This window comes from Drosophila bipectinata, chromosome 2R, assembly GCF_030179905.1.
Source record: "Drosophila bipectinata strain 14024-0381.07 chromosome 2R, DbipHiC1v2, whole genome shotgun sequence".
NCBI classification, from domain to species: Eukaryota; Metazoa; Arthropoda; class Insecta; order Diptera; family Drosophilidae; genus Drosophila; species Drosophila bipectinata.
The window spans coordinates 18,179,422-18,196,288 of NC_091737.1; the positions used below are offsets into that span (position 1 = coordinate 18,179,422).

Genomic DNA, 16,867 nt, shown 5'->3' on the forward strand with positions numbered 1-16,867 from the left:
GGGAGGTGGGGGGTGCGACAGAGAGCCCGCTAGTCTTCTGCAGTGTCCCTCCTTTTTTGGCGACTGCATTTTTTTATACATTTTTTTATACTGACCGATCCGATCCGAACCGAACCGCTTGAATTTAAGCAGGTTGTCGGTGCGTGGAAAACTGGTCTCGGCCTTTTCAGTCGTTTTATGGGCTCTATAGTATGTGTGTTTTTTTTTTTTTGATTCGAATTCGGACTTGGACGCGGATCGGATCCCCTTCCCTCCAATCACTAGTCGCCATTTTGAAATGCGTTTTTATTTAATACTCGGGCACATTTCTTCGCGCTTTCTTCGAAGAAGAACCCTCTTCGAGGCAGCTTCTTATTTATGCAAATTCCCTAAAAATAAGTAACGACCTTCGGCAATCAAGACACAATTGAATGCATTTGGCCTGCAATGCGATTAATTTGCATACGAACTCGACCTTCGACCCTCAGTAAACCCTTTGATTTTATATGCAAATTGCAAAATAACGGTCCTTGGCAGGGAAAGCAAGGAATCTGAACATCCTTCGGGTCTTGAAATTTATGCAAGGCACCTGTGATATCCCTAAGGGGTTTAGATTCTATGGGAGGAATGTATAATCTTTAATTTTAATTTCTAATTCCGATTATTGCTTTTGCACTAGCTGTACTTCAGATCTCTCTCACTCTCTTTCTGCATCTTCTAGATTACTTTTTTAATTGTTTATCATTAGTTTTTCGTTGCTTCCTCGGAGCCAGTTGCCCCGCCACTGGACCGGGTACTGGTTCGGGTTGCCAAACCCATTAATCATGTTTGGAAATTAAGGTCAACCGCATTTCACGGGTCCATATTTTTTTCAAAATGCACTTTTTCTCTGTTTGGTTTTTTTTTTTGCTTTTGGCGGAGCTACGAGATCGGGCAGCACTATCCCCGCCACCGAAACTAGTTCGCAAGTGCATTCACCTCCCCCCGCCCTCTCAGTTGGGGCCTGATAGTGCCAACGAGCATAAAAAACGGAAAGTTGCCGCAACTCGGACTCCATAATCTGGACAAGAGCCCGGGGGCTTTACACTCTATACGCTGGCAGTTAGCCCACCCCACTGGTAATCTTATCATCGTCATTATAGTGCCCCTTGTGCCCGTCAATGTCCCAGTAAGTGAAAGTGTAAAAAATGCACTACAAGATGCAGTAATGCAACATTGTATTTAATGGATATTTCTATAATTATTTATCTATTAAAATGGATACTTAATATTATTATTATTTTTTATATAATAAACACTTCAATGGATAATCCTAAATCCTCCCATGTGTCTGGCATTCCCTTAACTGGATTATCCTTTGGTCAGTGTTGACTTTGCTGACTTCTTGACTGACGCATGGAGGAGGACGTGGCCCAGTCCGGAGATGAAGATGTTCTCCGTGCTGCGGGCCTAAGCCACCGCTCATTATGGGGGATTAGCTGGGAGAAATCCGCACATAATCCAACCGCAAGACAGAGACGCTCAATGAAGCAGAGATCGCTTAATGAACTGCATCAGCAGGAGTAGATCTACCTGCGCTTCCCAGGACACTCACACTCGATCCTCGCCAAAAGTGAGCGATAATCCCGTAAAGATTGTAAAACAAAAGATTGTACTTCTTATCGCCAGAGCTCTCCTCCTCCTCCTCGAATTTAATTTGCATTTTGAGTTTTTGTTTGCAAACTGCACGACGAGTGCTATTGTTTCTGTGAATTTTCGCGATTACAATTATCAGCACTTTTGGGTGCACGTCTCCGGCTTATGGTCAGCACATGGACCACCTCTGCATGACCTGCGGGCCGCGAAAGGGTTCGGACCAGGGGTTTATGGCTTTATTGCTTCTCGCAAAAATGTGCCAAAATAGTTCAGGGAAACGGCTTGTCCCGTTTATGGCCTTAACCCTTTACTCGACCGGGGTCATTATCTGGCAGCGACTATTTGCATGCGGAAAGGGGTGGAGGGATGGGATTTCCAGGAAATGCATCGAGTCCTGTCTGAGGAATGGGCTGGAACTCAATCAATGTCTGGAGCATCTTCTTAATGCCGGCCATTTGTCAAGCTGGCCAAAAAAAATGCAAAAACCAAATGAATGTAAAAAACTATCTAGACCTAGGTCCTCCTCAGGCAACCCTTTCTCTCTATCCTTCTACCTGACGCATCCTTCGAGGTGGTCCTGCTGCTGAAGTGTCGTCCTTTGTAGCCTCGAGCCTGGGCATCTTTGAAGTAGCCGGGCACGTGAAGAATCTCCATGGCAGAAACGCCAACACAAAAGCAATTAGCGAGGCTCAAAGGCAAACAGGAGCCGCCGTCCTGCTGGGAGGAATTTAGCGACACAGGATGGCCAGGACCTGTACTCTCGCACCCGGGTGCTAATGGAGGTGAAAATGCAGATACTATGCTGTGTGACTACTTCAAAGTTTCCCCTTTCCCCCTCCCCCCCCCCCCGCTTAAAATCCAAGCGGCGAAAATACGAAATATCTATCAGATACACATTACGCTGAAGTGTGCTTGTGTTGGTGGTTTGTGTGGATAGAGCAACAGTCGGAAAACAAACAAAAACTGCAGCCGACGAAAATTAATAAAAAATGCAACAAGAAGGCCCTGATGAGGAGGGTGTGGGGGGAGGGGGTAGGGGGGGAGCACGACCAACGAAGCAGCGGAGGAGCGGAAAACGCTGGAAATTTATCGCGCGCGTCATTCGCCGCTGCAACTATGGAAAGTGGCACGTAGACTCCGAAAATGTACGCTGGTGTTGGTGCTGTTAGGTCTGTGGGAGGTGGTGCGGGGGGGTTGGCAGGGCAAGCGGTAAGTGGGAAGGGGGCCCGGGGAGGGCCACGCACATGGGTCATTGCACTTTTGCAACGCGCTCACAGATACAGATACGGGAAAGCCTACACGCAGATACCCCGGGCCGGGGAGATAGCAAAAGGCAGCGTTTCGACGAGAATTGTGTAAAAAAGGCACGAAAAATTAGGCGAAAGCAAACAGAAACTAGACGGGGGGACGGGGACAGGGCGAGAGTGAGCTAGAGCGAGAGGGATTGAGTAGACAAACAAGATACAGATACATCTGTATCCGTGCGTGTGTAGAGAGTGGGGAGCGTTGCAACTGCAACTTTAGCAAGGGGTCGGCCATTTTGTTGGCGTTTTTCGCTGGCGCAGATAAAAAGATACAAAACGTGCACCGAGAGATATGAATGTTAGATAGTTTTTGGAAGACTCCATATCTGAGGGGCTAACGACCATAAAAACACAAAACTCATGTTTGCAATGATCGCTTGTATGTGCAGTTCAGCCCTGGGTGACAGATACAGATACATATGCTCTCCATGAAGCGCGCAGATACCCAAATGCGCCGGCTATTAATAGCGATCCGAAGGGGCATGCCATTTGTGCCGCCAGCGCCACTCGAGTGTGGCAGTTGCAGTTGCAGTTTGCGCCGCTCGATGCACATGTGGAAATTGGGAAATTCGGGAATATGGGAATGGATAATGGAAAACCTAGCGACCACGCCCCCGAAAAGTACAGGCTAGCATTTAGAGCAGCAGCGCATGGGGTGCGTTTTCCACAATAGATGTTTTTACCAAAAAAAGTCACACACACACACACACTCACACACTACTAGCTGCCACAACTCACGCAATTCGAATTTTATTTTTAGCGATTTGAGGGAAATTTCAAGTCAAGCGTTGTGAATTTTCTTTGAATTTATGCGGCCATGGTCACATGGCAGGGCCCTAGTTCTGGGTCTGGGGGTAGTACTTACCTTTTTTCGGTTTTCCGCCTCTCGTTAGTTGTATCTGGCAGATATCTAGCCGTATCTTTGCGCGCTTAGAACACGTTTTACAAATTTATGTATCTTATCGGTGGGCTGATCGGAGCTTTGACTCTAACCGTAGTTCGATTCACATTTTCGCAAATAGTTTATCCACGTTTTCGCCGGATTCGAACTTGCGATTTTTCCCGGCATTCTGGCGGGTTTTTCCTGGAGCTTGATTTTCACTTTTCTTCCACTGCGGGCGGATCGAGGCGTTCTGCTCGCCGACTGATTGCAAAATGCCGGAGGAACTGAACAAAAAAAAAAAAACACCGAAAGGGCACAACAACAAATTCTCGGAAGCGTTTCGCAGAGCTTCGCGCTCTGTATCTGTAAGATACACGGAGTATCTGTGTCTGACCAAGGGCGGGGCAGGCAGGGCTTTACATGTGTCGCTGTAAGTTCTGGGCAGACCGCGGCCGACCGAGCACTGACCTTGGGTTCACGCCGCGAACAAGGGACTGGGTTTCTGGACTTTTGAAATTTTCAATTCGGAATCCGTCAGTTTCTGTTTCTGTTTTGCGAGTGGGGACTGAATCTGAATCTGTCATTTGGTTATTTGGTCTTCTGGAAGAGAGCGTACACAGCGTGGTGTGTAGAAAAGCTCCGACTGTACATTATGTACTCACACACACCACATAGTCTAGTATATAGCCAGACTGACTCACAAAGTGAGCAAAAAAAAGTCTCATACTAGGTAGTGAATAGAAAACAACATGTTCTTTTGGGGGGCGGGGGAAAGCTCCCTTGCCCCGAGCATGTAGCATAATCGGTGGCCCTTGGGGCCCACGTATGAATTTTGCAAATACATACATACACAACTACACTACATAGATACATAGACATAGACCTAGAGCCAAAAATCGAAAACAACAAGCGAGTCGGAAAAAGAACCGCCAGTTGGCGGCTTGTTTATCTGACGAATACTTTTCAGGGTCACCCTCGATTATTACACAATTTTTGTTTACAGCAAAATGCGACTATGCTTTTGTGGCGCAAATTGTTGTAAATTGTTTGGCAGAGTGTGTGTATGGTGTGTGTGTGTGGTTTCGGGTTCTCTATATTGTTGTTTACGAGGAAAACCACATTTTCGGTGGGCCAGGGTCAAAAAGCAGCTACGTGAATACGCGGAAGGGCAGAATTCTCAATGCCAATTACACGATAATGTTGAGTATCTATCAGATGCAAAATACAGCGATCGCCAATAAAAAGATACTCACAGATACCTAAATTCTATCCAACCTTTTTTCAAAAGAAATTAAAGAAAGCAACAAGTTGCGTCAACAGAACCACAGCCCCAAATCCAGACACTCGCAGATACGCAAATACCCAGATACTTTCACACACACCGATAGAAGCCCATGCGAAAGCACAATAACAATACAGCCGTCCCTAAACTTGAACTTGAATTTGGCTGCGAAAACAAAAAAAAATTTCAAGAGCAAAATGCCGGCAAAAAACGGCGAAAACAACGCAAAAAACTATTCGGCTCCAACAACAAATTAGCGTAAACAGAACTACGCTCCCGACTGGGGCCGAGTGGGGGCCGAGTGGCGACCGAATGGGGGCCGAGTGGCGCCAGAACGGCCTCGGCTCCCGTGCAAGCTTTCGATTCGCCTCCGAGGTTCGCGAAATGCTCCGAAATTCGCAATCCGACCAATCAGAGAGCATTTTTGCACATAACAAAACGAGCAAAACAAAAGCTTTTCTCTCCGGCCAAGGTGGTGTGAGTGAGCGGGTTTTTGCTTATTTTTGGCACAACTGGCGTCGCCATTTTTGCGCAAATTTTGAAAAAGCTGTCGCGCTGGGACAGTCTGCGTGTTGTGGCGATTTAGAAGCGATTAAAAGAATCGCCAGCTTGGCCCCAGACACGTGGTTTCCCAATGAAGGTTAGTAGATGGCGGAAAGATCGAGAGCCCCACCGGGGAGCTTTCTGGAACGAGAGAGAATGTGAGAAGGGAGCTTGGGAGAGTTCTTCGAAGAACAATTCTTTATTGCGATTCTACTTATGTAGGTGTATTCTTTATTAGAGAAGAATGGAATAATTATTAAATTTAAAATTTTAATAATAATAATGATAATAATGTTAATTCTTAACTGACATTAGAGATTCTTATATTTAGGTATTAGGCTACCGAAACACGCTATACAAACAACGATAGACCTTTTTATATAATATTTGTACCTTTAGCAGAATTTGGTTAAGATTTAATACTTAGATATAGAAACTTGCAGAATTCTTCTACATTATCTTTTTCTAAGAACCTAAAAGAATACCCCATCCAAGGTTAGAAAGCTTTCGCCAAAACGCAGGGCTTTGGATAGTGGCTGTCCCATCTATAGATCTAGTAGAGAATCAAACCCATGGGTACCTCAAGCATAAAATCACATTCATAGGTAAGCCATGGGAATTGCCAAGCCAATCTAGTCCTTTGTTCCGGATCATAATATATTATTATCCTTGTGCCCTTTCCCCAATCGATGCAACCTGCTGCACACTGCTGATCAGCTGCGATTGCAACTGCGCGATTGCCTGACTTGCAACATGTTCCCTTTTCTTTTCCGTGTGACTTTTTCGTGTGATTCTCCCATCCGAAGGCTGGGCCCTTTATTCCATTCTCGATCGAATCAAAAAGTTAACTTTTCCCAGGGATTCGGAGGATTGAGGGATACTCGGGTGCGGGGATTTCATCCCGCATTTGTGTGAGATGCGTGTGTGCATCCTGTTGCATGTCGCCCCCGCCTCTGGTTTAGTGTGTTGCTGCCACAGGAGCAGCAATCGATTTGTGCATTCGCTTTGGTTTTTCCTTCGTCCTTCGTCCTACGACCCAAGGACCCAGTCCCAAGGATGCCACCACTCCCTATTGTGTGTGCCATAATTTCTCGTCATTCTTCTGGATGGCCTTTGTTGGGTTATTGAACCATGTATTGCCTGGCAGGGCACAGGTGATAATTTTTAGGGAATTTACGGCGCGGATCACTTGTCGCAGTTGCAGCAAGACTGGGGGAAAGCATAATCGCATTAATCGCGTGTAGAGAAAATGTTAGTCTTCCCCCTTTGGAGGTGCATCACTCTCCGTCCAAGAGTTTGCCCAAGAAATTCTCACACTTTTCACGTAGCAGACTAAATCAACAATTGCACGGCAGGTATTCCGGGTCCAAAGTGTCCACAGACAGGCGCAAATTATTTTGACAAGTGGCCGAGAAATTGTCCTCCTTTGTCCACTGCCACCAACAAAGACGATGCTGCTTCTGGCACTGTGAGTGTTGCAGTTGCAACAGTTTGAGTGACAGGCCATTATGTACAGCATTGGGAGGATCTTGGATGGCTGAGATGGCAGACCAAGTGTCTTCTATTAAATAAATATTGCAGCCCATTAATTACAATCAAAGTGCCACACGGGGCATCATCATATATCACTCACTCTCGAATGACACTCGCAGTCTATCAATTGCCGAATTAATTAACCCCTTTTGTGGTTGATATTTGCATTCAAATGTCTGGAGATCTATAACTATATAACTTATTATCCTTAGATCTGAAGAGAGTTCTTAGATTCTTTTTGGGAATTATTATTATAAACCTACTCTTATAGATCTTCTTTAATAAACTCCTTTAATAAAGTTAATATTGCTCTCTCTGAAACCTCCAATTTAGATAGTTTCTTAGATACCAAGAAAGTAACCCTCAATGAAGGTCGTCATAGCCAATTTAAACTGTACTCTCGCCGGTACAGTCGACTCCTAATTTCAGCTGCTTAGTGTGTTTTTCAGCCGGAAATCGCCAGCAATTGCACGTCCCATGTGCGTGTCTTCCAAAATGTGGCTGTCTTCCACTTTGGGTCTCTCATTTTCCTGCATTTTCCGACGCTTCTTTCGCTCTTCTCTCGTGAAGACCGGGAATGCGCTGTGGAATAACAAATAATTAGCATTAACCACGCAATTGAGTGCAAGAGGCAGCAGCGGCGGTGCTGCAACTGCAACATGTGCAGCAACTGCAGCGATAATACATTTTTGGAAATGTCAACAAAGCCGACGAGGAGCGACAACAAAGCAAAGAGCAAAGAGCAAAGAAAAATAAAATGCCAATGAGTTGGTGGGGGGGGGGGAGTGGGGGTAGAAGACTGAGAAGAAGAAAAAGAACACGAAAAAGAACGAGAATGGTGGGGGGGATCCCACTGGAGAAACAGCGATAGCAGAGTCGCCATCTTGACTTTTAAACAGAAGGGGAAATTGGTAAAAACACAGCCAGAACCGAACTTGCTGGAAGACCGACACACACACACACACATACACACTCATACTCAGTTGTTGCATGCCCCTTGGTGAGGCGGGGGACTTGCTGCGAGACCCTACGCCAACAATAGTGGAGACCACATCACGATTTTGGCTTCGATTGTGGCGGCGTTCGAAACTCAAAATGCTGGCCACGCCGCAATCGGTTGCATAATTGCGTGCCACGACAGCACGGCGATCAACGAACTCCAAGAAGCCAGTCAGACTCTATAGTATGGTGTTATATAATGTCCAATCGAAATAGTTATTAGTTATTAATTTCCCATAAACCCAACCCCTCCCTGATGTTGCAATAAAACTGCACATCTATGCCACATCCCTGTGCCACATAAGTTTTATGCAATTTATCTCATTATTGAGTGTCCCTAATTTGCCCGCAGAGGTCAACAAGTCAACACAATGCCTTGACCGTCAGCCGAGGAGGAAGGACCCGCAGCATTCGATACAATGCCATCGAAAGTGAAACCAGGATCGATAGCCTCGAGACTGACACACGCTGTCGTCCTTTTCGGGCTCGAAACAAAGGACTCGAAATGCGACAAATTCAAACAGTTTTTGTTTGGTTTTTCGTTTTTTTTCCTTGGTTTTTGTCTTTTTTTTTTTGCTGTTTTGTTGAATGCATCATGTTGCTTTGTGCGAGTCAAAGTTCCCAGACGTCTATTGTAATTGGATCCTTTTTTTGGAGATACATAGGATAGGACTGAGATAGATCCCTGCGCGTGTGAAGCGCGACGAGTGCGTCTCTGTATACACTCGAAGCAGACTGGTATTCCACGTTGTTTATGGCGGTGTCGCGTAAAAAACTGAAAACGAATCCTGCCAGGACACCACCATCTCCACCCGCACCTTTGAGGGTCGCTGGTGATGGCGTACGGCGTGTAATTTATGCCAAATATGATATCAGCTATAGCCGAATGTTTGTCGTGGGTGTTTACAGACATCACGTTTTCCCTGTTTTCGTCCTTTCTCCGTTTTCTCTGTTTTCCCCTGTTTTCTCTCCATTTCTCCGCGTGTTTCCATATGAAAAGTGACAGTTGCAGATCATTCGAATGCGATAAGAAAAGTCTCCCCCCAAGCCACATAGTTTCTGTTTTCCGGGCAAAAGATCGTGGAAACTCTTAAAAATGTACATGTAGAGAATTATTTTTCTTTCAAAAGAAATGTCATGAATTAGGTCTAATCTTCAAAGGAATATTTCCCCACTTTTCAGATGCAAAAACCAATAACGACATAATCTCCATCCATTTAATCTCTATGCCCAGAAAAATGTCTTTAATTTAATTCATTTTTTTTTTAAGGAAAATGTGCTTCTTTCTGGGCAGTTAACTATTGAAAAAATGGCCACCCCCTGGAAACCGCAACGCGAAAAGCCAAAAAATTCACTCGCCCCCTTAAGAAGAGCTGGAAAATGTTTGCAGGAAACAGGAGCTACGAAGCTCCTGTCGCATTTTGAACGCTTTTTAGCATAAACAACAGGGAGCAGAAGGGACATCTGGGGGGTTGCTAAAGGACATAAATACAAATACATAGTACATATTTATAGTAAGGCTTCCATGTCTGGCACAAGTCTGCTGCAGCTTTGCCTTTATTTTCCGGTTTTTTTTTTTCGTTTTTCGGTTTCTGGTTCAACCCCTGGAGGAAGGCTACAAAAAATTTGCATGTTGGCCTGTCGCCTTGTTGTTGCTGCGAAATTGCCAGATACAAGGACACTCGCACACGCACACAAAATCCACTTTTAATAATGCACAATGCGTGTGTGTGCGTCAGGGCTCGGCAGAGGGAGGGTGTTTTGGGGTGTTTTCGATAAGTACTTTACGAGAGACAACCCTCGTTTTGCGGATTTTTTTATGTCCTGACCGAGGCCGAGGCAGTGGCAGTGGCAGTGGCAACATCAAAGTTCATATCCGGCTTCCTGTGGTGGTGGCTGTTCCTGGAAGGGGGTTGGGACGTAGCATTGGCTGTTCTTCGCAAATTGCGAAATGCAGTGACTCCTCGAATGGATTTTTGGCGAATCGCATTGGCGATTTTGCAAGTTTGTGGCAGATATTTTGGCACGGGCTAGGGGTGGTTCCAGCCGAGGGTGCCGGGGGAGGAGCTCAGGATTGGCGAAAACTATTGCCGCAAATAGAAAGTATCTTTCTGCCTCAAGGACTCTGAGAGCCAATAAAATTTGCAGGACAAACCAGGGGAAGAGTATAACAGAAAAGTTATAGAACTGGACAAGGATCTAGAATCAAGAATTGAGGAGAATCCATCTCGTAGAAACCCCTTTTTAGAGAAGACCCTTTACTCTAAGACCCTTTACCAAATCAAGAAAGTCTTCTTAGACATAATTTGCATAATAAACACGAAGAAATCAAAGGGGTCCTGGCTGCAAATATGCAAATGACCAAATCAATCCGAGAATAAATGAAAATCGATCAAAATTGATTTGTTGCCCGGTGTGCGGAAACCCAAACACCGCACCCCGGAATCCCCGGAAAAGTGAGCAAGGACCTCTCTATCTGTGGCCCTGCACCGCCGAAGGAGTTGTGCGGCGAGCGTGAGAAAGTCTCCTTTTTGCAAGGAAAAATTTACATAATTTTCCAACAAAGTAAATCGCATGCACATCTCATGTGATGTGGACCTTATGCAAATGAGGTGGTGCCATCTCGTTTCAACCCCCTGCCGACCGGCAATAAACTCAGGTGTGCGAGCGTGTCGGCATGCTGAGAGCGAGGCGCCGTCCACTGGGCCGGTAATTAACCCCTGTCTGCCCCTACCCCTTCCCCTGCCCCTGCCCCTGCCCATGTCCGTGTGTTTTCCCATTTTCACTTTCGCTTGCATTTCGCAAGGAGTTTCTTATGCAAATGAGAGTGCATCCTCACCCTTTCGTACCGAGGTCCTTGCGTCTTTTCGCCAAGTGACGAACCTATGCAAATTATCCTTTTTGTGGAAAACTGCGTGATCTGCCGCTCCAGTTCGACTGCTGGGTGCCACAGGTACACACACACAGGATCCTCTATGCCCGAACATCCTTTGCGATCGTGAGAAAGTTGGAAAATTTGCATAATTTTCCGTGAAAATTTTGCCGACTACGTGATCGCTGCAAAGACAGCCCAGATCGAGGAAGGATCCTGAATTTAAATGATCATAGATCGCGATTTTCCTCTTCCATTATCTTGGCATTTCTTTGTGGATCTGTGTCAATGACTTTTTTGTGAATTTATCTTTAAATTGGAATTCAGTGATTAAGGGGTCTTAATATTAATTCTATAGGATGCGAATAAAATAAGGTCACTTCCTTTCAAAGATATATTCACTCTCCTTCGGATATATATTCTAAATTAAGCGGGAAGGGGCTATTTTTCAAACTTTGACCCCTTATCATATCCATAACTCAACCAATTCTGAACCGATTTGTATGTCATATACCTTAAAATACTCGTAGTTCTAATATCTTTTTAAATACAAAAAATATTTCGAAAAAATAGAAATTCAAATTTTTTCAATTTTTTACGATTTTTGCTGATGGTACCCCTTACAAAATTTACAAAAAATGGCTCAAATTTTTTATTGCTAGATTTTGATAGAACTTTGAAGTTCTCAAAGAACTGAGAATGGGAAGGTATGACTTTTTGAAATAGCCGAAATATGTCCAGAAGAATCTCACAAAAATTCGCAAGGAGTTTCTTATGCAAATGAGAGTGCATCCTCACCCTTTCGTACCGAGGTCCTTGCGTCTTTTCGCCAAGTGACGAACCTATGCAAATTATCGACAACAGGACCTTCTTCTAAGGAATTTATCTCTATTTTCGTATATTCTCCAGCTCATATCTTCTTTAATTTTTATCAGATTCAAACATGCCATAACTTAAAAGACTAGTAGATTTAATCTCCACCAAACTGCATTAAAAACTGAGAAAGTTTTTAATAGAACTTTTGTCTATTTTTATGATGTACCCTCTTACAAAAATGTAAAAAAAATGAGTCCGATTTAAACTGGAGTTCCTTTATGAAAAATTTAAAGTTCTGGAAACCTTGATAGCAGGATACTACAAAGTTCTTCGATCAAATGAGATTAAATAAAGTTATAAGGATTTAAATACCAGAAAACATCATTCTAGTAATTCAGATTCATTTTCAGATTTATTTCTTCGAATATTAGTAATAATTTTTAAGAATTCACATTCCATTGGCCTGCTCCCCTTTACCGTCGGAGGAGCCACTACTAGAGCTGGACCTGCTGCTCGAGCTGGAGCTAGACCGGGAACCCGAGCTGGAGGAGGAGCTTGATCTTGAGCTCGAGGAGCTGCGCGATCTGGACTGGGAGCCCTTCTTGGAGTCGGGGCTGCTGCTGCTGCTCATCCGGGCATTCATGAGGACAGGGGTCTGGGGTGGGACGGGGTCCGGCCGGGGAAGAAGCGGCTGCGACTGGCACGGCCTCTGTGGGCTGGGGGGACCCGAGGAGTCATCGCTAGAGTCGCTCAGGTTTCGTGCCTCCCCCGTTCCATAAAAAATTTTCTGTTGCTGTGGCTTTGGTGGCTTTGGGCGCGGAGGTGCCCGTTCCCGCTTCCGGGCCGTATTGGGTTGCTTCTTCAGGTTCTGACGGATCATGGGAGCAGCGTTACGGCGGCGACTCTTGTTCAGGAGCTTGGAGATGCCAACCAGCTGGGTCTGGAGGTTGCGCTGGAGCTCGCCCTTCTCCGAGGAGGCCATATCCCGCAAGTTGAGCTTGCTGTGCGCCCGCATCGCCTTCGCCACGGCCCGCTTCATCAAGGCGAGGGTGTCCGGCGCGAACTCCTTCACGTCGAAGCTGAGTTCCCCGTTCTCGGAGGTCAGGCCCTCGGTCTGGTGGATCAGGTGCACGATCTCGCGCATGGCCGGTGAGGGCAGCTTAGCGAAGAGCTTCTGGATGCTGCGCCGCTCCACGTCGCTGACCGACTCCGCCGGGTTCTCGATCTCCTCGTCAGAGGAGTCATCGCCCTCCACAACCAGCAGGCTCTTCAACTCCGCGGCGGAAAGGAGGTCCAAGGCAGGCACCACCACCCTTTCGACATGTGGCTCGTTTTGGCTGCTGCTGTTGAGGGAGAAGGGCACGACCTTCGCTGGCTTGGCCGGTTCCATCTTTTCCTTCATTTTGTCCAAGGACTCGCAGAGGACCTCCACTAGGCTTCGTGCCTTCTCGGGCTCCCACAGGCACTGTGGCTGAAGGCATTGCTTCAGACCGGCCTCCGCCAGCTTGGCCGTCTTGAGGACTTCGTTGAGGTCGGACTGTGTCAGCCCGGGAATGCCGCCCTCCTCTGCTGAGGAATTCCAGCCTCCCGGTTGATCGAATGCCTTCTCGTAGATCATCTTGGCCGGGTCGTGGTACTTCTTGAAGATGCCATCCACGTGCGAGCGGAACTCCTCGACGGTCTTGAAGTAGTGCTTGTCCAGCTTCTTGTGCAGCGAGTCCCACTTGGAGTTAAAGAAGTTGCGGGCCGTGGTGTCCGCCTGATTGGTGAATACCTGTAGCTTTTTGAGCTGCTCCCGACAGAACTGCTCCGTCTCGGCGGGAGCGGCCACCACCTTAGAGCTTACTCGAGGCTTGGTCACCGCCGGGGGATCTTTGTCCTTGGCGCACGGTATCTCTGGCCCGTCCGGCATGTTCCTCATCCTTTTCTGAAAGAACTTCTCCAGCATCTGGCCCTTGCGGTAGACCACGTCCCCCGGTCGGTTGAAGGTGAAGCAATTTCCGATAATCAGGCGGAAGTCGATGATGGCCTCTTCCACCGACCAGTAGTAGTCGTTGTGGACCCGCTTAATAACGGTGATAATGTCCATGGGTTGGTCTATGACCGAGTAGTACGAGGGCACCTGCAAGACCTCCGTGTCCACTGGCTCCATGAAATCTAGGGCGAATTTCTTTTTGCAAACCTCGTCCAGCACATGCTTCTTGAAATAGTGTATCTTGTTCGTGTACCTGCCGAACCTGCCTGGCGGAAGGATGACCTCCGGCTGGACGCGGTTGGGCAGCCTTAGCTTAAGGGATAAGGGCTTTTGTCCATCCTGACAAGAAGGAAGAGACTTTTGAGGTCTTAAAAGCTAGATTCGTGGGTACTTACCATGATCTACAGATATACAAGGTTCTTAAAAGTTTTCTTTTTCCAATAATTGAGATTTTCCCAAAGAGTCTTTTCGCTTGGATTTCTCAACAAAATGTTCTTGCTGGAAAGTGCATTTCTTTGACAGAAGCCTTTAATTCCAGGCCTACTGCCATTTGGCCAACACTGCTTCCCAGAAGTGTTGCACAACTTTTACGGCCGATTGCCATTTTTCTTGCCAATCGGAAAATGGAAAATCCGTGGCAGGAATGTTGGGAAACTAAAATCAGTGGCACATCAAAGGAAACAATAGCCCCGCCCAACTGGCAGCCAGCCGCCCTTGTCTAATATTTTGCACCACTTCACAGGCTTTCCACCGGCTGCCAGGGCCACCCCCGCCACACTGTCCTCCATTGCCACTCCATCCATCTTCCACAGTGCGGCAATGGGACATAAAAACTGCTTTTTGCAATTTACATCAACATTTTTAACAACCGCCACCCCTAGTAAGGTGGCAGCAACAACAACATGCTTTTCCTATTTGCATACATATGTACGTGTGTCCCATAAATACGGAGAGGCACGCCCCTGTCCTCTGTCCCCTGTTCCCTGGCCCCAGCCTTCTGGTGAATGCCTCCCAACTACCACTACCACCTGGCAGCCTCCTGCGTCTTTTTGCGCACTTAATTACACACGCATACGCTTCATTCCACTTTGCGGCGAGGCTGTCCGGGTGGTGCCACACCACCCACCCCTCCCACTGGGGCACCGCGGTGGGACAGGCCCGAAACGGAAATAGAAAGATGCCGGAGGAATCTGGCTAAATGGAGGTCACTATAATGAGGTAAATCAATAGAGGAAATTGGTGCAAAGCAACGATGGAATTAAACTTCCAACCTTAAAGTTTTCTTCCGTAAATTCCATTCGATTATAAAGTAAAAGTACAGTCCTTCAAGGACTCTGCTTGCACTGCAAGTTCAATTCTCCTTAGTCCACTATAAGGACACTTACAAAAGAAAGACTCACGCAATCGGGAGACGCAGGATGCAGGTCCTGCCAAGTTCCTACCTGCCCGAAGGTGTCAATGTTGCCTTATCATCCCGGGACCGAGAGTCCTCCTCGTCCATTATTCTTTCAACTTTATCTCTGACGGCGATTAATGCGAATAAATTTTATAGTCGAAAATGTGCACTCGCATGTCTTGTCCTTTTTTTCTGTTTTTCTTTCGGACCTTTCCCCCCGACTCCTGTCCTGCCCCGACCCCGACTTTTCCTTTTGGCCAATGTTTTCCTACTGACTCTTGTTGGCCATTGTTGAGGAGTATGTGACTTTTGGTGTTTGTCTTCGGCACCTGCAGCCGCCGTCCTGCCGATCGTTAATTGTTATCCCGAGTCCCCCGATCCCCGCTTACGCGATCTTGCAGCTCTCAGGGACTGGAGTAGGATCCCCTGTTTATTTTTTAGCAATTGCTGACTCACAATCAACCAGAAATCCTCAGCCCGAGACTCTCAATTAGGATGGGCTTGGAATGGAAACAGGTCCCCGAAACAGGTACAGGCTGCCCATCATCAGGCTGGGAAAAGTATCTACAAGATGCTGGAAACTGGTTTTTCCATTTTCTAGCTGCGACATTGTTTGCTGTTGCGATGTGTTGCAACCTTGGGCGATTTCTGACTTTTCCTTTGATTTCGATTTGATATCACAATGGATGCATCTCACCCGGACAAAGGGTGAGACCTTTGGCTGTGGGAACGCCGCGAGTCCTGGCCCAAGGACAAAGGCCAGATCGATAGTGATCGCGGCGAGAAAAAGATGCAGGTTTACCTTCCCAGTTTTTCAGTTTTGAGGGGCGGGCTGGGGGCAGACGGCGCACCCACACTCACGCACTATTTATGGACTTCCGCTGGCGGGAATGGCGGAAAAGCTATCTACTCGCTCACTTTATTCGCGCCGGCCGCTCCCTCCCCCTCGACAGAAACGACCCGAAAAGCGAGTCAATGACCCTGGAAAATGGGAAACCCGGAGCGCACAAGAAGCCAGAGAATGGAGAACGGAGCAATGTTGCAATTGCAATTCACCAGAAACACAAATTTATCAGCCCGCATCTTGGTCAATAAAGGGAAATTGATTGAGAAAATTGTGAAAATAAATTGGTAGCGTGAGTGGTGAAAGTCGGACAATTAAATAGCAAACAAATTTCCGCCAATTATTTGACATTAATTATGATCCATCAGCCAGGGAATGGGGGTACTTAATCCAGGGCCAGGCTCAAAGGGTTTTCTAGGTTTTGGCGGAGAACGCCATGCTGGTCCTATCAGATCACCCATGAATCTTAATCAGCGAAGCCTTCGGTTATGGTGGCTTGCTTTTCGCCACTTTCCCAGGCTTTTCCAGGTTCTTTTTTCGAGTCTCGGCGAATCACAATTTTATGTAAATATCACCATAACCTGGTGATTAATGGTCTTCTTACTGGAAATTACAATATCATGGATCGATTTTGTTCCCTATCCCCTGCTTTTTTTATGAAAATATTTACCAAGAATCGGGTATAGAGTCTTTCCGTGCATAATATCCATTCGTGCGTAAATCTGTCAAGCGCTTCTTGGGGCCTCAAGAGTCAATGACTTTGGGGCACCACCGAAAAAAACGCATCTGCATGGCGGTGCAATGGC

General features: G+C 46.5%; 1 protein-coding gene across 1 annotated transcript; it reads right to left on the reverse strand.

Annotated features, from left to right (window-relative positions):
* Positions 1-12,294: 12,294 nt before the first annotated feature.
* On the reverse strand, positions 12,295-14,940 carry tbrd-2 (testis-specifically expressed bromodomain containing protein-2). The gene is made up of 2 exons (XM_017240970.3): positions 14,217-14,940; positions 12,295-14,160 (listed from the first exon to the last, which is right to left on the reverse strand). The coding sequence occupies exons 1-2, from the start codon at positions 14,217-14,219 to the stop codon at positions 12,295-12,297; spliced, it is 1,869 nt and encodes a 622-aa protein (XP_017096459.2). The 5' UTR covers positions 14,220-14,940.
* Between the last annotated feature and the right edge of the window lie 1,927 nt (positions 14,941-16,867).